At 42.3% G+C, this 24093-nt stretch overlaps 2 protein-coding genes across 2 annotated transcripts in view; one reads left to right on the forward strand and one right to left on the reverse strand.

Moving 5' to 3' along the window:
- LOC126299529 (probable cytochrome P450 CYP44) overlaps positions 1 to 24093 on the forward strand; it is a 233793-nt gene that overhangs the window by 201283 nt on the left and 8417 nt on the right. The window contains exon 9 of the mRNA XM_049991511.1: positions 1578 to 1737. Within this exon, the coding sequence (XP_049847468.1) occupies positions 1578 to 1737 (160 nt within the window). The remainder of the gene's footprint in view (positions 1 to 1577; positions 1738 to 24093) is intronic.
- The window catches only part of LOC126299530 (uncharacterized), a 55381-nt gene continuing 54537 nt past the window's right edge, over positions 23250 to 24093 (reverse strand). Inside the window, exon 5 of the transcript XR_007552821.1 lies at positions 23250 to 23374. The gene's annotated coding sequence lies outside the window, so the exon portion shown is untranslated. The remainder of the gene's footprint in view (positions 23375 to 24093) is intronic.

The following is a 24093-nucleotide window of genomic DNA, read 5'->3' on the forward strand; positions in this document are numbered from 1 at the left end:
CTGCATGCCTTGATTTACATAGATTATGCTCATATGCATTTCTTGCATTAGTTATATTAGTTATGAATTCCAGTATGCTGTTCATGCAATTAGTAAAAAATAAAATCTGGCCATATATGTGCAGTGCATCACCACTGATTTAAAAGGTGTTTCCACAGAAACGACCTTGTGAAACTACCAGTAGTTGCTTGTTGCGGCATAGTGGGGTAGATAGAATAGGGGGGACTCACCAGCTTACTGTGCAGTGTGCAGACAGACTATACTTAACTGACAGATTAAAACTGTGTGCCGGACCAAGACTCGGACTCGGACCTTTGCCTTTCGTGGGCAAGAGCTCTACCAACTGAGCTACCCAAGCAAGACTCACGACCCGTCCTCACAGCTTCAATTCTGTCAGTACCTCATCTCCTACCTTCCAGACTTCACAGAAGCTCTTCTGCCAACCAGAAGAGGACAGGTCATGAGTCGATCTTGGGTAGCTCAGTTGGTAGAGCACTTGCTCGCGAAAGGCAAAGGTCCGAGTTCGAGTCTCGGTCCGGCACACAGTTTTAATCTGTCAGGAAGTTTCATGTCAGTGCACACTCCACTGCAGAGTGAAAATCTCATTCTGGAGACTATACTTAAGTTCCTCCACAATCTGAGATCCTTATCAGGTAGGAATGATATAGGAAATACAGAAGAGCCAAAGAAGAGCAGCATCTTACAATATGGGTTTGCTTAGTAAAAGCAAAAGAGATGCAAGAGTTTAGCCAGCACTAGTGGTGAGTGACTGAGGAGAGCACTGTGCATTGTGGTATGGTTTAGTTTAAAATCCCAAGGTTTTACATTCCTGAATAGAGTCAACCTATATATTGCTTCCTGCTATGTATAGCTCACGAGAAGACCATGAAAGTAAAATGAGAAACATTTGAGCTCATGTGCTGACTCACAAACAGCTTAAATACATCCCATGTACCATTTGCAACTGGAGTAGGGGTTGATGGTTCATGAAATACCTTTGCTATCCACTGTATGTTCTAACCACAAAAACACACAAGCTCTGACAGACACAACACTTTATACTATATAAAAATAATTTGTTACAAGAAGACACTTGCCACTAAGTGGCTACAGACTTAGGCAACAGCATTTTGCAGAAAGAACATCATCTTCCTTCCAATGATTCCAATGCATTTTTTGTGAGCAACTTCATATTTATTGAACAAGTGGGATACAACAAAGTCACAGACAACTCAGCTGAGAGTCCTTGTGTTTTGCTGAGATTTTTATGGGAAAACTTACATGAAGTATTTAGAAACCTAACTGGATAGTTGACGACTGTAGAGATCTTAGTGTGTTCATTTCACCAGATGAAGAAATAGTGGTTTGCACGAGAAGCTTAGCTAAATAGTTTTTCAGAGAGTATTCTTGTCTTCTTTTATGAGAAGAAAATATTTACCTGTCTATCGTGCTCAGTTTAAAACACTTAGCAAGGATAATGAAGAATGTGATATGCCTAGAAACTGTAATTCAAACACAAATGTTTAGATTTAGTTTTTTATTTGATATGGTCTATGATTAATACTTTGATTTTTCAGACACATGTAGATCTTACTCCAAATGTACATTTCCTGTCTGAGAAGTATTTTAAGGATGCAAGAATATATCTCCCAGATCGATGGCTCAGAGGAAATGAAAATACAAGTTATCATCCTTACCTGCTGACTCCTTTTGGACATGGTACAAGAACTTGTGCAGGTGAAGTATTTTTTTCTGAAAATCTATTCTGTTTATCCAAAATCAGCTCATTAGTTGAGATTATGGGCATGGTACTTTGTAAAATTTATAATTACTTCAGTACTGTGTCCTGTCAGATATCTGCCACAAATGGATCTTTCTAACCATTTTAGTTCTTATAATAATGAACATATAAGAATCTGAAGTCAAATGCATATGAAAGTACTAAATATATTGATGGTGGAACTTTTTGATATTTGAAAACCTGTTGTGGAAGGTGAATAGTATTGAAAGGTTTGTGCAATACTGAACAGTTGGGATCAGTAATTTAAGGGAAGTATATTCTAAAAATACTATTTCTACCAAGATAACAGGAAATATTTTTCACTAGAAATATTAAAGGTCTAGTGCCGGAGAATGCTACTTTGTGTAACAGCCCGAGATTACAACATAGTCATGCAGCATTTGTGACAGCAATTTTGTGTGGAGACTGCAAGAGATTCTTCAGATGCCTAATTTGAAAGGATTTCTTCCTTCATTAAAGGCAGAATCTTTCTATTACGATTTGTGAAAGTTGTCTACCTATTTAGTCTAGACAACTGTGATGAGTTTGTATTAACCTAGTACCAAAACATGGCACCAAGTTGACTGCTGTGTTTAATATCCTTGACAGGTGGATCATCATCAATAGTTTCATATGCTCACAGCCAAAGAGATACTGTGAAGAAGTTCAATGTGTAGCCCAATGTTTTTGTGTACAGTCTGATGATCGAGAATTATATGCCATCACATCCCGCCCTCCCTTGGTGCCCAAATTACAGAGATGAACATTTCTTTCATTACCAAAATATACACTAGTGATGCCTAGTTCCTCTATTAATGCACTAGTGATTTTTCCTACACACACATCTAATGTGATAAAATCACAAGGCTTATTCAGAGTTTGGCAAATCACCAAACTTAAGTGACCCATACGTAAATTGAATTCTGCTCTTTGCATAGTGCTAATAGTGCATGTCAAGTTAAAAGTGTGTCAGATTAAGACTTGAATCTACGTACCTGTCTTTCGTAGGTGCAGTACTACAAACCGTTCTTCTGAAAACACTTCATGGATCCACACTGAACATAAACCTGCCAAATCATTCTCCTCATTTCTTCTGAATTCTGTAGAGGTTTTCTCACGATTCTTAGAGATTAGTAACTCTGGAAAAATTGTTATGTTAGGAACCTTGGCTGTTGAACAGTTGTGAAATTGTTGTTACTGAGATCAAATTCTTCTGTTCTTTGCAAAGTAACCAATACAGCATACACTCCTCAAATGGTAGAACAATGTTCTCTCAAAAATAACACTGGCAATGCAGAGAAGCCAAACTCCCCAACATACACATTCTTCTGGAGTTTGCTAGGCTCACAGCATCAGGAGAGAGCTTCTACTGAGGACGACGAAGCTAGTGGCAGGATGAGGCTTTGAGCCAGTCCATGAAGTGTACCTGCAGTTTCCTCACAATGGAAGTATCCATGTTTAAGACCTGGTTCAGCTCAATGTTTTAATTTATGACAAACTCGGACTCATATTATAGATTTAATGGAAAAGAGGGAAGTTGCAGTTTCATGTCCCATCAATAATGATGTCATTAGAGGCAGAGTACATGTTAAAATTTCTGAAAGGATGAAAAGGAAATTATCTGTGTCCTTTTTGAAGGGATCATCCACTCATTTGACTTAAGTGATTTAGGGAAACTATAGAAAACCTAAAATGAATGAGCAGGTGGTAATTTGAAACCCAGTTGTTCTAAATGTGAGTCCAAAGTCTTAACTCCTAAGCCACCATGCTCAGTGATTAATTAGTGTGCAATAGTGTATTAACTTGCAATTGTTCTCTAGAGAGAGAGGGGGGGAGGGAAAAGGGGGGGGGACCTCATTCTGATTAGAAGCTTTCTGCACATTTTCCCATTTCTGCCTTGTAAACAAACTAAATGCTTATGGAATAGGGGGTCAAGTATGTAACTGTAGTAGCATGACTCATGATCCACCTTCATAGCTTCAATTCAGAAAGTACTTTTTTCCTACTTTCTCAACTTCAGAGAAGCTCTCTTTTATTCCTGGACTAGCATTCCCGGAAGAAAAGATTTTGCCAAGGACTAACTTAGCCACAGTGTAGGTGTTCTTTCCAGAATGAATCTTTCACTCTGTAGAAAAATATGCATTGTTCTGAGACATCCTGACAGCATAGACTTAGTGTATTCTTAAATTACTTTCCAGTGGTTACATGCATTAGCAGCAAGAGTATTCAGAGCACCCTGAATAACAAAATAAAGGGCAACTTAAGAACCAAAGAAACTGGTACGCCTGCCTAATATTGTGCAGCTCCCCCCCCCCCCCCCTTTTCCCAGCACACACAAGTGCCGCAAGACGATGTGCATGGATTTGACTAATGTCTGAAGCAGTACAGGAGGAAACTGACACCATGAATCCTGTGGAGATCTCTTCTGAACAGAGAGATAAACAGAGAAATTGACTAAGTTTGTACAAATGCTACCACCACTAAGTCTGACACAGTCAAAGTGGTGAAGCAGAGTATATCAAAGCTTTCCGGCATGGCACCGTTACGTTAATGAAGTCTGGTCCCTCAATGACATGGAGAGTGGAGAGGCATCCACATTGTAGCAAGTGATGTCATGGCGACGTTTTTCTGTCACTGTTCACTGCACTGGAATTGACTTCTGGAGCTGGAGAGTGAGCCTAAATAATTGCCTCATGGAGTGATACCCATGTGTAATTGGCTCCAATCGATTTCCATGCAAGTAGGAAACTGTTTGGTCTGCGCACACCAATTGTAATTTCGTGTGTGTCCAGGTGTGCTGGAGGTACAGCCCTCTGTTGGTCTGGTGGTGCGGCTCACCAGCTTGAGTTTCTTGCATACTCTGGTATGCTGGCATGCAGGCATTGGTGCTGTTGCCTGATGTATGTTTGCTGGTAGCTGTTTGTGTCACCACAGCATTTTGCATTTTCCATTTCTGTATTCTTTGACATGGTAAGACATGTAATGTCTTTGTAAATTGAACTATTTGTGTAAAAGGATAATATTCCTTGCACTGTGGACTGAAAGGTGAAGACATTGTCAGTCATTGTCAGTGTTACACAGTGCCAACTCACCATTGCTGCTATTAGATGGCACTGCTGACAGAACTGTGACCCTCCTCCCCCCCTCCCCCCCCTCCCTATTTCACAGTTGGCTCTTCTCCCATGTTGTCACAATCACATGGTATACATGCATTCCCCTCAATCCCAGCCATGCTGCAACTACTCTGCTCATGATCAGAGCCTGAGCAGACACTTGAATTCAGCAAGTTGTTCAGCTCTGCAGTAGATGATACAAAGTGGAGTGCAATGTCCATTGTGAGTCCCTCATATGGGCCACTACTGTATATGATGGCATCACCTTACAAGTTGGTGTTGTGGATAGTATGATAAAATCAAACAAAAATAAGAGTACCCAATCCAACAACTATAAGATAATTGTATGTAATAGGTCAATGTAAATCAGCACTGTCACACAAAATGATGTAGCAGATACAATGAAAGGACTCGGAGACTCCACCTCCACAGGTATTGATGGTGACCATTCAACAATCTTAAAAAAGAGGGCTCTAAATGTAACTGAACCAGTTACACACATATGTGACTGCTCACTGTTTTTATTGTTGTTGTTACTATTGTATTCTTCAGCCCTAAGACTGGTTTCATGCAGCTCTCCATGTTATAGGGTTTGTCTGTAAAGTAATCATACTGGTTCTGGTATAAGGAATTTATTGATCCAGTTGGTATATACTATCTAAATTCTTCAAACTAGTCTCCTTGGGCATAGATACACTGCTGCCAACACTGCAAAGGTTCCCTGGAAGTCAGCTGCAGTAACGTCTTTCAGAGACTCCCTGACAGCTTGTTGGATGGTGGGAATATCATCAAAATGGTGACCTTTCAGGCCTCTCTTGAGCTTTGGGGAAAAAAGTCTAGTGGGCTCATATTGAGGCTGTATGGTGACTGCAGTGAGGTTCCAACCCCTATCTGGACCAAGTAGTTGGTCTCAAAGAAAGTGGTGTGGGTTGGAGCATTGTCGTGGTGGAGTTCTGAGGGTTGGCATTCTCCAGTTTTTCCGTTTGAAGGTTATGTGCAGGTATTAAAGGTCTTCTTTGCAGAAAATGGCATTGGCAGTTTGTCCTGGAGGTACAAATTCCTTGTGGATCACACGATGCTTGTCCAAAAAAGATAATGAACATTGTCTTGACCTTGGACTTCAACATTCTTGCAACATTCTTGCATTCTTGGGGCTTCAAAAGCTTTGGCGCTTGGTTTTGGGGTCATACTGTAACACCATTATACATCACCTGTTATTATGTTGTCTAAATAGTCTGGTTCACTTTCTAACTGCTCCAACATCTTACAGAAAATGTCACCTCATCATTGTTTTTGCTCAGCTCTCAACATATTTGGCACCAGTTTCACACAAACCTTCAACATTTTCATCCAGACCACTTGTTGCAGAGCATCCAGATTGCTCGACGTCTTCAGTGGTCTCCCGTCTGTTCTTGAACTCAATGAACCACCATAAAACCTGGGTCTTGACAGGGTATCATATTTGCAAGCCTCCTTAACCAAGGAAAGCATCTCAGAAGCAGTTTTTCCCAGGTGAAAGCAGAATTTAATTGTGTAATGCAGCTTCAGAGAAAGCTCCATTTTTCACATTTTCTGCCATGACAAAAATTCAAAAACAGCTCCTTGCGCCACGTATGATCCTCACTGTGTCAGTGTTTGGATGTGACTGCCACCTGGTGTGTTGCATAACTTAGATCTTCCAAAACAAATCCCCCCACCAGGGGGCATGCTGCTGGCAACTGGAATACTGTTCAGTGGCCAGTTTCTTTACTTTATGGACAAACCCTGTAGTCTAACTTGCACAAGCCTTTTTATCTCTGCATAACTGCTGCAGCCTACATCCATCTGCACTCACTTACCAAACTGACAGTTTCTTTATGCCTCAAAATGTGTCCTCCTCTTTTTCAAGATCATTTCTACCTCATCATCTGCTGAGCTAGCAAGCATATGAACTTGTACTACTATGTTGGATGTTGCATTCATGTCTATGTCAGCTGCTATAATGGATTCACAACACTGCTCATAGCAGCTTTATCACATTCCTCATTTCTTATTCATCATTAGACCTACTTCTGTATTACCCCTACCTTGACCAGCAAGTCTTGTTCTACCTGTGACCACACTTCACTACTTCCTGCTATATCTAATTTCAGCCTATCCATTTCCATTTTAAAATTATCTAATCTACTTACCCAAACATTCAACTCTCTGATCCATATGTCACTTTTGTTTCTTCTGATGAAAATATCTTCCTGAATAGTCCCCATCTGGAGATCCAGATGATAACTATTTTCCTCCTGGTTATTTCACCCAGGAGGATATCACCATTAAGACATACAGAACAGCTGTGAGTCCTCGGGAATTATAATGGCTTTAGTTGCCCCTTGCTTTCAGACATTCACAGTACCATCATAGCAAAGCTGTGTTGGCTGATGTTATAAGACCAGATCAGTCAATCATTCAATCAATCAATTCAGTCAATCAATCAATTCAATTCAGTCAATCAGTCAATCAGTCAATCATTCAGACTGGTGCCCCTGCAACTGCTAAAAACACTGCAGCCCCTCTGCAGCCCCTCTGGCCTCTCCACAGTTACTCTTCATGAAAGTGGTGAGTTTGGTCTGAGCAAAGGTTGGGAATTTGTATGGGCACTGATAACCATGCAGTTGAGTGCTCCACAAACCACACATCATCATCATCATCCACAATTACTCCTCTGATATGGTTGCACCTAAAGTGTGGCTGTCTGTATCACAGAGGCACTCAAGCCACTGAATTTGGCAGGGGCCATGGTTAATGGGGGTGGAAGGGGCACTTTTCGTGATGTACTGAAAATGTCTAAGGTAATTCAAATTCATAAAAAAGATGGAAGAGGTAATGTAAACAACTACAAGCCCATTACAGTTTCCTTTTGTATTTCAAAAATATTTCTTAAAAATGTCTGTGACAGACTTATGGAATTTATAAATAAAAAAAATCCTATGTAATGAACAACAAAGGGTTCGGTAATAAGTGGTCAACAACAATAGCCACTTATGAATGTAGTAAATGAATACTGAGTCTGACAGACATGAAACACAAAACAAAAGGGGTATTTGTTGATCTACTGAAAACTTACGACAGGATGTACCCTAAGATTCAGCTGTCAAAACTTGAACATTACGGTATTCAAGTTCTGCCCCACAGTTGGATAAGCTTTGTCCTGAGTAGTAGTAAACAAGCAGTAAGCATGTAGCACACTAATGTCTACCTTAAAACTATTTCTGAACACTTATCAGATTTGAATCTAATTAAGTATGGTATACCTCAGTGACCAGTAATGGGAGCACATCTGTTCCTTTTGTACATTAACAATGTATATTTAAATATGAGTGCTCATGAAAGTATTATGCAGGGTGATTCTGCAATGATGTTACAAACTTTCAGGGATAATGGACAAGAGTAAATATACCAATTCGAGGTGGGGACCTTGGTCCAGTGATGACTGACTTGAAAGTTATAAGTGGAAATAATTCTGATACCTCTGACTGTGGCATACATGTACCAGTACTGTTGTCACTAAGACTGTAGGGTAGGCAATCCTGAGGAGCACTTACATGTAGAGGTTGAGATAGTATCTCAGCTAATCCAATGCAGATGACATATTGTGTATTGATATGAGCAGTCCTGGTGTACAATATCTGTACTGTAGTAGACTGAAGTCTGTGTTTAGAGGTTGAAGTACTAACACTGATCATCACTAACTGAATCGAATAGTACCAGGTGATGGAATTTACAGGCATGATTTTCATGTATGGGTAAGCAAATGGAAGTACCAGAGAAGTGGAAAGATCATACAGGACCAAATATTCACATAGAAGATATCTGACTCACACCACAACTTCTAGACTGTTCCAAAAATTATGTGGAACAGGGCAACTGGTATCACAGTAAAACAGCCGAGGAGGACAGTTAATTACACGGACTCCCAATTTGCTTGCACAAGAGGATGAGACACTTTCAATCATTACCCGACCAGTTGCATGTAAAATGAATGTTTTGCAGAGTACTGTGCATTGAGTGTTACAGTAAGTGTAGCTACCTCCCACAGAAAGTGCATACTTAGACTCCTGCTGACTTTATATCTCATGTCAAGTTCAGCCAATGTTTCTTGCATCACCTCACAGTCATTCCTCACTTTCTTGCATATGTACTTTTCACAGATGAAGCCTGTTTCACCCCAAATATGGAATGCTAAATAGTCACAATAGTTTAAATAGTCACAATAGTTGTGTCAGGGTGAGAATCTCAATGCTACAGTTGTGAAGAGCCACCAGCACAGATTATCAATGTGCGGACAGGCACAGTCAGTGATTATGCACTGGGACTGTTTCTTTTTTTCTCCCTGCTTAAGTGCACCAGTATACAAAGAGACATACTACCCAGGTTACTGGAACTGTCCCACTTGTTCTTCATCACCAGATGTGGTTCCAACATGATGCAAGCCCACCTCACCTTAAACTGAGGATTCATAAACACCTGAATCAGACATTGCCTGAAAAGTGTGCAGTTAGAGGAGGTCCTGTTTCATGGCCAGCACATTCACCTGGAGCTCATCCCCCTTGATTTCTTCTTGTGGGGGCATGTGAAAAGCCTTTTATACAAGACACCTATCGAGAGTGAAGAGGACCTACTGACAAGAATTCTCATTGCCTATGACACTGTTCGAACAACACCAGGGATATTAAAATGGGTATCACAGAACTTTGTTTGATGATGCCATGCCTGAATTGATGCTTGGGGGTGTCATTTGGAACAACTGTTGTAAAAGTAGTACCTTGTGAAACTTGTGCAGCAAATGAAATTCATTATTACTATATTGTAGACTTAGGATTTTTGGTCCCTTTGCCATCAAGTTACAAGGGCCATTACTTGTCCGTCAACAGGAGAAATTACCTGAAGGTATCAGTGAGTATTCTACATCTACATGACTACTCTGCAATTCACATTTAAGTGCTTGGCAGAGGGTTCATCGAACCACAATCATACTATCTCTACTATTCCACTCCCGAACAGCGAGCGGGAAAAACGAACACCTAAACCTTTCTGTTCGAGCTCTGATTTCTCTTATTTTATTTTGATGATCATTCCTACCTATGTAGGTTGGGCTCAACAAAATATTTTCGCATTTGGAAGAGTAAGTTGGTGACTGAAATTTCGTAAAAAGGTCTCGCCGCGACGAAAAACGTCTATGCTTTAATGACTTCCATCCCAACTCGTGTATCATATCTGCCACACTCTCTCCCCTATAACGTGATAATACAAAACGAGCTGCCCTTTTTTGCACCATTTCGATGTCCTCTGTCAATCCCACCTGGTAAGGATCCCACACCGTGCAGCAATATTCTAACAGAGGACGAACGAGTGTAGTGTAAGCTGTCTCTTTAGTGGACTTGTTGCATCTTCTAAGTGTCCTGCCAATGAAACGCAACCTTTGGCTCGCCTTCCCGACAATATTATCTATGTGGTCCTTCCAACTGAAGTTGTTTGTAATTGTAACACCCAGGTACTTAGTTGAATTGACAGCTTTGAGAATTGTACTATTTATCGAGTAATCGAATTCCAACGGATTTATTTTGGAACTCATGTGGATCATCTCACACTTTTCGTTATTTAGCGTCAACTGCCACCTTACACACCATACAGCAATATTTTCTAAATCGCTTTGCAACTGATACTGGTCTTCGGATGACCTTACTAGACGGTAAATTACAGCATCATCTGCGAACAGTCTAAGAGAACTGCTCAGATTGTCACCCAGGTCATTTACATAGATCAGGAACAGTAGAGGTCCCAGGATGCTTCCCTGGGGAACACCTGATATCACTTCAGTTTTACTCGATGATTTGCCGTCTATTACTACGAACTGCGACCTTCCTGACAGGAAATCACGAATCCAGTCACACAACTGAGACGATACCACATAGGCCCGCAGCTTGATTAGAAGTCACTTGTGAGGAACGGTGTCAAAAGCTTTCCAGAAATTTAGAAATACAGAATCAACTTGAGATCCCCTGTCGATAGCGGCCATTACTTCGTCCGAATAAGAGCTAGCTGCGTTGCACAAGAACGATGTTTTCTAAAACCATGCTGATTACGTTCAATAGATCTTTCCCTTCGAGGTGATTCATAATGTTTGAATACAGTATATGCTCCAAAACCCTACTGCAAACTGACGTCAATGATATAGGTCTGTAGTTAAATGGATTACTCCTACTACCCTTCACCAATTCTGCCTAATCTATCTTTCCTGAACACCGTCTGAGACTTCGTAAAAATTTCTGCAGAACTTATTTCAGGCTTTAGCCAGCTTTCTGTGCCTATAACGATATCAGCTTCTGTGCTTTCTATTAGCGCTTGAAGCTCAGGGACTTTTCCAGCGCAACTACAACAGTTTACAACTATAATTCCGACTGTTCCTTGATCCAAGCACGTCCTGTAATTGCCAAGCACCCTTTGACATTGCAGCCCATTCAGTGAGAATTCTGTAAGTCATGATAAGCATTTGGAAGTTGGGCCCCTTAGTTTGAGTGCTGTGGAAGGCTAAGGTAGAACTTAAGCAGATCTTTGCTTATACCTTTCTTCTTGGTCATTTCAGGGCTGTGGTACCTTACCTCAAATTGATACATTTAGCCTTCTCCATCAGCCCTTAAAGTTTGTAACATTGTCATGGAATTACCCTGTATTTGTAGATGACACCAAAATTCCATTAAAAGGGGACAGTAAGCATGAATTACAACAATCGGTAAATAACATCACAAAACAAAGTGACAACTAGGCACAGAATAATCAGCTTATGATACACAGTAAAACAACAATCTCATTAAAATATTTCATTGCATTTAGAATATTTGCTACATCTAAAAGTGGAGTAGCTCCATGGAAGAAAGGAGTTTGAAAAAAGTGGAGCGTCAGGTTGTGCATTGCTAAATGTTGATAGAAGCAGCTGTCAGAGGACTGGCACAGGTGTAATTACATTTATCACTTTACATGGTCAGACACCACAGGTTTGCTTCTCTCCTCTTTTAGGAAAATGATAAAATAGTTTTGTGATAGCACATGGTATATAATTCACCAAGAATTAAGTTGGACCTATTCTGTAAAGGCTTTGAAAGGGATCAAGAAGCATTGTGGAATGTAGTGATTTTACAAAATGCTTACAGTGAATAGATTTGAAAAAGTAGAAAGGGGCACACCATTATGTTGGATGAAACTGTTACCTGAGACTGGTATCCAGAGAGTTTTGCTCAAAGTGTAAAATACCACCTTCAGCTCTCTGTAAAGGATGATAGTTCAGCATGAAACCTTACTGCAGCATTTAAAATAGGTTGAGTGATTTGACATTTTCAATAAATTAGAAAGTAATAAAAATGAGGGGGATGATAGAGGTAACATAAGCAAAATTACAAGATGCAGTGCAGATTGGCTGCATAGAACACAAATACCATTGAAATTAATTGACCTCTTACAAATTAAGATAATTTCATCCCATCGTTAGCTATTCATCACACAAACTTATTCTCGTCAACATAAATAATAATTTGTGCAAATAAAATTGAAAAGAGAGGTCGCAAGAAATTTGTTGGAGAAAAAGGGGGGGGGGGGGGTGGTAAAGAAGGATGGAATCTCCTGTCTAAGTAATGGTTGCATCTTTTGTATATTTTCTTTCACATTAAGGTTAAGTGAATCTGTAACCAACACATGGGCACTCTGGGTCATTTTAAATGATAATTCTTAATGCTGGAGTTAGACTTAAAACACATTGCAGAGCTTGTTATATTCATCCACTGTTTGCTGCTAGTAATAACACATTTCAGAGTTTGTTATATTCATCCACTGTTTGCTGCTAGTAATTTACGGAGATAAGTGAAGATCTTATGAACATACTTTGGTTGTGGGGTTTTATTAACAATAGTTCGTTTTGGTCTGCTCATGGGAAGAGGTCTACATGGTAACTGCTTCTGCTCTCACTCTATTTTTTAGTTGTGCATTGACATATAATTGTCTTTTCAGTATCTTTTATACAAAATTCAGAGTGTGAAATAAACTATGAAATCACAGTACACAATGAAAATGGCAATACTTTTCATGAATTAGTTCCACAAATATTTTTGTGAAAGCTCTCAGTAATGAAAATGGGTAAACCTAACACAGTGAATAAGCTGCAAAGAGTCAACTAACTTACCAATACGACAGCAACTTGTGTATCAGTATCATTGTTCCTTTATTTGTCCAACTCCTCATCTAACATCAGAAGGCAGAATGGACTATTAACCTTTCACTCATAGAGTTCAATGTGCCCTAAACACTCCCAAGTAAATTAAGAGATATATTCCTTTAATACTCTTAATCTTTTTCCTTACTACCTCACCAAAAAGCTACTTCAAAATTTAGACAGACAACATGATTGGCACTGCAATTCTTAACCCTTCACCTGGCCTACAGGAAGTCTATGTTCCTACAAATGATCCAAAGTGACACTCAAAGGAAACTCCTTTACAATTCACCTGCACGTTAAATTGTAATTGTACCTCCTTTTGGCAGATTTTAATGTACCAAATATGCTTGGAGCTCTTACTTTCCTTGTTTCAGAGATTTAGTGAGTGAAATTTGCACATAGTAAGAACATTTGGTGAGATGATGCACTTGGCAGAGTTTCTGTTTTTGCAAGCATTGTCTGGAGAAAATGTTCATGTATTTTTTTTTTTTTATTTCTTGACCACTTGTAATTTGAATTCATTGCAAAAAGGGCAAGCTGGTTCCTGAAATATCATTGCAATCAAGTAAATATTAAGTTACCAATATCAGATAAAAAGCGGGTATTTATTATCACTGAGGAGGCAGCTGCTTTATTCAAAGTAGCATCTTTCGTTGTAATTTACTTGATTAAAATTAGCCTAGCGATACTATATTATTAATAAATATACATGTTAAGCTTTTACAATATGCTTTTCTTTTCTTAATGTATACTTTGACTCCTTCCACATCCCTGCAGGTTGTCTTTCTTGGTGGGATCTATGAAACACAGGGATGAATGGATGGGTGAAATCACACTAAACCCAGAGATAACTAGATTGAGTCTTAGCGGTGAAAGTATGAAGCAATTTGTATCATATAATTCCAAGTTACCAAACTGTGCTCCAGTGTCTTAGATTCAATTCTAAAGCTCTTTGCTGTGAGTCAGAAATGAGGTCACATAAACTTTTGATGGTGGTCTCGTGGTCACAAAGGAATATTAATCCTGGCGGTCTGCCCATTGTCATTCTACAGCAGCTGGCAAGGCATTAATGCCAACATTTTCCCTCATCCATCTCTCCCTCCCCCCCCCCCCCCCCCCCCCCCCTCTCTTTTCTCATCAGCACCACGATTCATTCATTGTAGTGATACACACAAAGTACAGGGTGATTATAATTAAACTTTCAAAACACAGTAGAAATAACACCACTGGTCAGAATGATGTCAAATTGCAACAGAATATTATCGGAGAAGGGGGAAAACATACGGCAGAAGAAAGAAAATAGTGTGAAAACTGACAACTAGATGGTGTTGTATGTGTTAGAATACGTAAATGAAAACACCTGTCATGTGCACGACCCATTGAAGTTGGTATAAACATGCCAGGTATATGGCTTTTCCTCCTTTCATATCTGTGATATTCACCATGACTCTCTCAATGCAGGATCGCACTCAGCTTTTAAAGCTGTATTACCAGAATGATGACTGTGCACACATCACTCTGCAGAAGTTCCAGACACTGAAGGGTTTCAAAAAAGGCATTGGTCTGATGACTGCCACGGGTATGGAGAAAATGATAAGGAAATCCGAATTTGGTGTGCAGCCTGGTAAAGGGAGGAAGCAAATTGATTCAACATCAGTGGAAGCAGTTGCCACAGCAATGCAGGAGGAGTCGAGTGGTGGTGTGCAAACTTGTAGTCCATGGACAATTGCCTGAACATTAGACGTTGCTGTTGGCCTCCCCCCCCCCCCCCCCCCTTTATGGGTTCTGGGGTTGGAATTGGCCCACGGTATTCCTGCCTGTTGTAAGAGGCAACTAAATGGAGTCTCACATATGTGTTGGTCCCCTGTAGGGTTTGACCTCCATTCTTCAAAATTTTTCCAAAGAGTGAGCCAACTGGGGAAGGGTGCCTTACATGGTGCATCATGTCCATAGTGCGGTGAGATCTTTAGCCCCCTTTCTCATTGTTGCATTTCAGTACCACTCATTCTTCATCTCTTTGGCGAGGATACATTCCTGGGTGCGGTTTCCGTCATGCACTATGGAGTGTCACATTGTGCACTGACGACGACCCTGGACCTCTTTGCACCTGATATCCAGCATGGTAGCCAGTCCATTGTGGTGGGGCCACCATGTACCCTTTTGGTTGTAGCCCCCTGACAGTCCCCTGATGCCCATGCCATTAACTCCCCACATATGCCAAGGAGTGGATGCCTATCTCCCTGGGGCATTGGGACTCCCGGCAATGGCCATCCTGCCAGTTGGCCCTTGCTGAGGCTGGGTGGCACCCATGGAGAGGGCCCTTGGTCGATGTGGGTGGCATCACATAATGAAGCGTGGTACATCATCTCTTCTGGTGGCCAGCCACCATCAGTCTCTAAGCGTTTGAGGGCCCACTTAGATGCACAGAAGTATGGCCCCAAATTGTGCCCCTTCCTGGCCACACCATGGGAGAAACGAAAGGCTAAGGATGGCAGCAATACTTATTTCAGCCAGTACCTCTGAACGCGAGTTAATGGGAAATCATTCATGCCAATGAAACCTCAGTTTTTTGTAGAGCATTTAGATGACAAGTTTGGGGAGGTGGTGGGCTTGTCCAAAATGCACTCTGGGTCAGTCTTCATCAAAACAGCATCCTCTGCCCAGTCACAGGCACTCCTCACCTGTGACAAGCTGGAGTGATGTTTCTGTTTCCATCTCACCCCATGAAAGCTCAAAAATGGTTCAGAGTCTTATATTCCATAGGGATCTTCTTTTTCAGTCTGACGATGAACTGCGTGCCAACCTGGAACGACGGGGCATTCACTTCATCTGGCGCATCCATTGGGGCCTGAGGGATAATCAGGTTGCCATCGGTGCCTGCATTGTGGCCTTCGAGGGTGACGATTTACCTGAAAAGGTCAAGGTGATGGTTTACCACTGTAATGTGAATCCATATATCCCTCCCCTGATGCAGTGTTTTAAATGTGGGAAGTTTGGCCATATGTCTTCTCAGTCTACTTCCAGTGTCACATGTAAAGATGGTGGACATCCTTCGCATCCCAATACTCCACATGCCCCACCTCCCATCTGTGTTTACTGTGGAGAGCACCATTCCTCTTTCTCGCTGACTGTAGGATTCTACAGAAAGAACGGAAGATAATGGGACACAAGATCCTAGACTGCCTGACCTACACTGAGGCTAAGCGAAAATACGAGTGACTCCATCCTGTGCATATGACACCTGCTTACGCCGCTGCTGTGACAACAGATCTACCATCTCCCGTTTCATTATGTACAGTTGGCTCTCAGAGCAGTCAGACTCCACCTGCTCCCTTGATGGTGGGGGGCATGTTTCCCTCCCTGTTGCACCATCAGGGACATCAGTCCCCACTTCTCAGCTGGAGAAGTGGAAGTCTTCTTCAGCTTCTCTTGCCAGAAAGGGGTCCCTTGGGTCACTCCCTTCCCGGGTTATGACCAGTGGAAAAGCTGACATCCACAAGTGGCTGAAGCAACCACAGGTAGCTGGTCATAGGGCTTCATACTTTTCCTCAGTCCCTGAGACTGAAGCAGTGAAGTCTTCCCAGCCAGAACTACTGAAGGAACAACGAGAGAAGTCAAAAAATCAGAAGGTATCCAAGAATCCAGACCTTTTGGTGGGACCCATTCCACAGCTCTGTGTATGAGGATGAGGTGGAGATTCTGGCGTCCGCTGAGGGCATAGATCTCACAGGACCTTCGGACACGATGGATGTCACTCACACAGATACTCAATCAGTGGCATCAGGTGACCCAGTGGCGTAATCTGCCTCCTTGGTCCCTTCACACCTTTTTCAGATGCAGACAATGTCATTCTCCAGTGGAAATGCAGCGGTTTTTTCCACCACCTTGCTGAGCCCCTACAGATTATCAACCTTCACCCTTTTTTTCTGCATTGCTCTCCAGGAAACTTTGGTTCCGATGATGCAAACCCCCGCCCTCTGTGGCTACCAGGGTGACTACAAGAATCGGAAAGCTTATGCGAGGATATCTGGCAGAGTTTGCATCTTCATCCTTAACTCTCTTTACAGCGAGTGTGTACCTCTTCAGACGCCTTTAGAGGCGGTCACTGTTCAGATGTGAACGCCTCAGGCTGTTACTGTCTACAGTATCTATCTTCCACTGGATGGTGAAGTCTCGCAGCATGTATTGGCTGCGCTGATAGCCCAACTGCCGCCACCTTTTCTGTTACTGGGCGACTTTAACGTCCATAACCCTTTGTGGGGTAGATTGGTGGCAACAGGCCGAGGCACTGTCATTGAACAAGTGTTGGCAAAGCCCGACCTTTCCCTCTTAAATAATGGTGTCTTCACACATTTCAGTGTAGCGCATGGCACGTACTCAGCCATCAACCTTTCAGTCTGCATCCCTAGTCTTCTGCCGTCTGTCCAATGGAGTGTGCATGACAACTTGCGCAGTAGTGACCACTTTCCAATCTCTCTGTGACTGCCACAGCATCACTCTTCTGGGTGCCTCCCCAGATGGGCTTTGAATAAGGCCAACTGGGACTCATTAACCTCCATTGCCACTATTGAGCCTCTTTCTCATGACGCCATTGATGTGGTAGTTCACACGATCGCCACCAGCATAGTTTCTGCAGTGGAATCTGCAATTCCCTGTTCTTCCGGGTCCCCTCGGCATAGGCCTTGGTGGTTACTGGAGGTCGCTGAGGCGATTAGAGATCGCGGGTGGGCTCTCCAATGTCATAAATGGCACCCATCTTTGGAACACTTCATTACCTTTAAGTGGCTCTGTGCCTGAGCCCTACACCTTATTCGCTGATGGAAGCAGGAGTGTTGGGAACAGTATGTCTTCACCATTGGCATCCATACCTCTCCATCACAGGTTTGGACCAAAATTAGGCAATTCTATGGATATCAGACCCCTGGCAACGTCCCAGGGCTTTTCTTGAATGGAGCAGTCTGTACTGAATCAGACACAATTGGAGAACTCTTAGTAGAGCATTATGCTTAGAGTTTCGCTTCTACAAATTACCCGCTGGCCTTCCGCTCCCTGAAAGAGTGGTTGGAATATCAGAGCCTTTCATTCCATATGTGCCACCCTGAATCTTACAATGCTCCATTCAGTGAGTGATAATTACAAAGTGTGCTAGCCGCTTGCTCTGATACGGCAGGATTGCATCCATTATCAGATGCTCAAACACCTTTCGGTGGAATGCCAGTGACACCTCCTCGACCTTTTCAACCATATCAGGGTTGGGGGTGAGTTCCCGTCTCAGTGGCCGGAAAGCATTATCATCCCAGTGTTGAAGCCTGCCAAGAACCCCATGGAGGTGGACAGCTACCATCCCATTACCCTCACCAATGTTAGGTGAAAGTTGTTCTAATGCATGGTGAGCTGGAAGTTGAGTTGGCTACTTGAGTCTCGGGGCCTTCTGGCTCTGTCCCAGGGTGGGTTTCGTAAGGTTCACTCTGCAACTGATAATCTGGTCTGCCTGGAGTCTGCCATCTGCATGGCACTTGTCCACTGTCTGCATCTGGTTGCTGTCTGTTTTGACATGCAGAAGACATGTGATACAATGTCGTGACATCACATCCTCACCACGTTTCATGGGTGGGGTCTTAGGGGTCCGCTCCAAAGTTTTATTCAAAATTTTCTGTCACTTCATTCCTTCCGTGTGCAAGTTCATTCCTCCCATAGTTCCTCCAGGAGAATGTGGTCCTACAAGGCTCTGTCTTGAGTGTCTGCCTGTTTTAGTTGCCATCAATGGGCTAGCTGCAGCTGTGGGAATGTCCGTATTGGCTCTTTGTATGCTGATGACTTTTGCCTATACTATAGCTCCACTGGCATTGCAGTTGCTGAACGGCAGGTACAGGGTGCTACCCGCAGGGTGCAGTCTTGGTCTGTCACACACAGCTTCCAGTTCTTGGCCGCCAAGACCTGCATCATGCATTTCTGCTGGCGTTGCACTGTTCACCCTGAGCCACAGCTTTATCTTGCTGGTGAACCTCTTGCTGTGGTGGAGATGCATCGGTTTTTGGAATTGCTTTTTGATGCCCACTTGACTTGGCTCCCTCCTATTCAGCAGCCTAAACAAACGTGCTGGCGGCATCTTAACGCTCTCCGTTGCTTGAGTCACACCAGGTGGGGTGCCGATTGGTCTAGCCTTCTACGACTGTATCAAGCGTTGATTCAGTCCCATCTCGATTATGGGAGCCTAGCCTATGGTTTGGCATCACCTTCAGTGTTGCGGTTGCTTGACCCCATACTTCACTGTGGGATCGAACTCACAACTAGCACTTTCCGCACAAGCCCAGTAAACAGCATACTTGTGGAGGCTGGTGTCCCTCCATTGAGGATCTGGGGTCAACGACTACTGGCCGCTTATGGTGAACATGTTTGTAGCTTGCCCGGGCATGCAAATTACTGTCTCCTGTTCCTCAACTCGGTCGTCCATCTTCCTGAACGGCGGCCCCAGTCTGGGTGTATGATCGTGGTTCGATTCCGGGCTCTTCTCTCAGGGCTTGAGTTTTCCCCCTCCCAACTCTTTTCTGGGCCAATTGACGTATACCCCCGTGGTGTGTGGCCCACCCGTGCCTTCAGCTGGATTTGGCATAGGGCCCGAAGGACTCAGTCCCTCCTGACGCCCTCCACCGCTGCTTTCTTTCCATTCTTGCCGCGTTTTGCGGCTCTGACTCGGTCTATACCGATGGTTCAATGGTTGCTGGTCAAGTTGGTTACTCTATTACTCTTGGGGATCATTCTGAACAATGCTCATTGCCGGCTGGTTGCAGTGTTTTCACTGCAGAGTTGGTAGCCATCTCTCACACCCTAGAGTATCTCCGCACCTGTGCAGATGAGTCCTTCGTCATCTGCAGCGACTCCCTGAGCAGTTTACGAGCTATTGACCAGTGTTTCCCTCACTGTTGTCTGGTGATGGCTATCCAAGAGTCCCTCCATACTCTTGCCCATTGCGGCCGCTCCATGGTCTTTGTGTGGACCCCGGCTCATGTCGGCATCACAGGTAATGAACGGGTTGATGGGCTGGCCAAACAGACTGCCGATGCATCAGCCCTGGAGATTAGCCTTTTGGAGTGTGATCTCCAGTCAGTTTTGTGGCAGAAGGTCCTTGGTTCCTGAAGTGATGAATGGCACACCCTGCCTTCACCCAACAAACTTCCGGTCGTCAAGGAGACTACCAGTGTGCGGCACTCCTCATTGTGGGCCTCTTGCAAGGACTCTGTTGTAATCTTCCGCCTACACATTGGCCACACCTGGCTGACACACAGTCATTTATTGTACTGCGGGACCCCGCCTGTATGTCACTGCGGATCGGCATTGACAGTGATCCACATCTTGTTGGACTGTCCGCTTTTAACTGCGCTCAGACAGATGTTTGCACTGCCTGATACGCCCCATGCTCTTTTAACGGATGATGCTGCTGTGGCAGGCTTAGTTTTGAGTATTATTTGAGCAGGGGGCTTTTATTGCTCAATCTGAGGGTTTGTCTCTTTTGTGTGTTGAGTGTGGCCTTTGGTCTACAGTTTGAGATTGGGGTTCTTAGTGTGTCTATTGGTGGTTGGTTGGCTTTTCCTTTTTGTTTCCATGGTTGGCCAACCACTGTACAACTCTATGTACTTTTAATTCCTTTTTTTTATGGTCTTCGTCTGTGTCTTTCTTGTTGTGTGTCATCCCTTGTTACCTCCATTGCTTGCTTTTCTTTCTTGTTGCTTTTCATGGTCGTGTAGCAAGGGACCGATGGCCTTTGTAGTCTGGTCCCTTTAACCCCCACAAACCGCCTGCTGTTGACCAGCCAGCTAGAGGACCTCTGCTTTAGAACTTTTTGGAAGTGGACAATGATTGGCTGTGGAAGATTTTGTGGACAGACGAAGCCCACTTCCATCTGACAGGAGATGTCGATACACAGAATTGTCAAATATGGGCATTGTAATATCCACTCACAAATCAACCAGCACCACTTCATCCTCAAAAGGACAATGTGTGGTGTGAGTTTACGGCACCATTTATCATAGGGCCACATTTTTTCGAAGAGACAAGTGCTCCTGGTCCTATTACCTGTACAGTCACTGGCAAGCGCTATGAGTGTCTTTTGCACAACAACATCATTCCAGCTCTCCAACAGTGTGGGTGTGTGAATGGGATCATTTTTATGCAAGATAGGACACTTCCACACATTGCAAATCCAGTTAAACAGCTACTGAAGTGCCATTTCAGAAATGCTGTAATTATCGGCACCATTGCTCTACAGCCTGGCCGTCCCGATCACCTGATATTAAGCTGTGTGATTTCTGGCTGTGGGGCTATATGAAAGGTGTTATATTCAGTGTTGCAATTGGAGACTTAGCTGCATTGAAGGCATGCACTGCACAACACATTTTGAACGTGACCCCGGAATCACTTTGATCAGTTGTGGAACATGCTATTTCTCGATTTCAACTTGTTGCAGAAAATGGTGTACAGAATATTGAACATGTTTTGTGCCAGTCACACGGAAATTAATAATCTTGTCTGAGTTTGATTGATGCTTTTCATGCGGTTTTTGGCCTCAGGACAATTAAAAACCGATGTGATTGATGATTTTATGCAGTTTTTTGCCTCAGGACAATTAAAACCGACATGAGTGATGCTTTTTATGTGGTTTTTGGCCTCAGGACAATTAAACACCGATTTTTCCCATCTGATGTGATATGACCTTGCCATGGTGGATGGGCTTACGTAACTAACAGTATCACACCTGTACACCCATGCACACTGAATAGTACAGTTTGTTTAATGTCAAATGTACACCTTAGGTATTGTTGTATGTTTCATTTGTCACGTGTAGTCAACCACTACTAAATTATGATGCTTACAGTACCATCTATTGCTACATTTTGTAACTATTAATTTTTCTTCTGCCGTACATTTCCCCCCTTCTCCGATAATATTTCATTGCAGTTTGATGTCATTATGACCAGTGATGTTATGTCTACAGCATACTGAAAGTTTAACTTTAATTTCAATCACCCTGTACTTACCTTTCTGATCTAGATGGCTGAACCCTGAGGTGACATGTAAGTCAACAATGCCATTTGAGATTTACTAAGTTGGTGATGTATATTTGAGTATACTCTGGAGTATAAGGTCACTCAAAGCAGTGTTTTAATCATTCCTTTTACTACAACCTTTATCCATGCTACAAAGCGCTATTGAATAAGAATCAGAATTTTAATGTCTCATAATGCACAAGTTAAATCATTGATTTTATGTACAGGAGACTAGTTAGCTTATAACTATGATAAATTATACGTAGAATACAATATTTTTATATAATCACAATAAAATCTGAATATTATTTATTATTATCACTTTTATTCTGCTCAGATGGTCAGATCATTAAAAAATTCATCAACAGAGTAATAGCATTTCTTCACCAGCGTGCTATACCATTCTCTTTTTACTGCATCAGTATGTTAATTGCTGTTGATAATTAAATGCCTAGGTGAAAAAAGCAAGGTTTCTTCTCATACAAAAGGAATGCTGTAAACTGCATCAATTCACAATTAGCAGAAATCATCCATCGTGCAGAATGAATTTTTCACTCTGCAGAAAAGTGTTATGAAATTTTCTGACATATAAAAGATCTATTTCAAATTCAGATTCCTTTTAGCCAGCAAAATTCTGACTGATCTATCTGAGCATACCTTGTAGTAAGAGCTTCAGCTTGCCATCACCTTCAACATATTCTTCTATTCTTAACACAAGCTCTATTGCATACTACATACTTTGTTGAACTAGCACTTGTTAGAGAATGGCTCAGTGTGTCAGACAAAAATTTGGCTTTGCATTGTAACCCAGCACACAGTTTACGTGAACAGTGCGAACTTCATGCCAGTGCGAACTTCATGCCAGTGCGAACTTCATGCCAGTGCGAACTTCATGCCAGTGTGAACTTCATGCCAGTGCGAACTTCATGCCAGTGCGAACTTCATGCCAGTGCGAACTTCATGCCAGTGTGAACTTCATGCCAGTGTGAACTTCATGCCAGTGTGAACTTCATGCCAGTGTGAACTTCATTCCAGTGTGAACTTCATGCCAGTGTGAACTTCATAACAGTGTGAACTTCAGAGGAAAGTGAATGACTAATTCTGGAAGATACCCTTATTTTGTGGCTGTGCCAGTCTCTACCTCATCTTTTCTCTCATAAGTGTTAGTCCAGCAAGTTATGCACAAGGGCATCTTCAGAGCCTGGAAGAATAGAGAGAGGTAGTAGCAATAAGTACGTTTGAAGCAGACAGTGAAGCATACACAGAGCATTCAGCTGTTAAGTTGATTACGGTGAAAGAAAAAATTGACGTTTAAAGAATTCAGGGCAGCACACAATATTAATCCATCCAGAAGTTCCCTTCACATTGCATTTAACTACAATTGCTAACCACTCTACCGTTTATATACTTATTATTTAATTATTAACTTAACTGCCTGCATATTTAAAGGTGTTACAGTGGGGCTATTGAACTGATCACATATCAAGTAAGTATGCAGAGACAGATGAGCTACCTCTGGTGGCTTCTTCTCATAATGAGATATGCATGTCATCTATTGGGAACATATTTGCAAAACAGCTTCAGTCTGTGAAAAATAATACCTTTTTATGACTGATGTGGCAGAGGTCACTGCTGCAATTGAGGGGTGGCATATGTGGGGCATACTTGGGTCACTTAGAAAGCATAGACTGTTTGGGGATATAAATTTAAGAACCTCAATAGTTTCAGTATTAGTATTAGTAGAACCTATTAGTGTTATTGTTTCTTAAAATTTCATTGTGCTGGAACCATATTCTTTTATATGGTCTAAGCTTTACATCTCTTCAGAGTGTATCCTGGAGACTTCCATAATAAATTTTCAGTATGCAATGCGGAACTGCATTTAATACTGAGGACAGAGGAGAAAATGAGAAACATCAT

The sequence above is a fragment of the Schistocerca gregaria genome, chromosome X (assembly GCF_023897955.1).
Source record: "Schistocerca gregaria isolate iqSchGreg1 chromosome X, iqSchGreg1.2, whole genome shotgun sequence".
Lineage (NCBI taxonomy): Eukaryota > Metazoa > Arthropoda > Insecta > Orthoptera > Acrididae > Schistocerca > Schistocerca gregaria.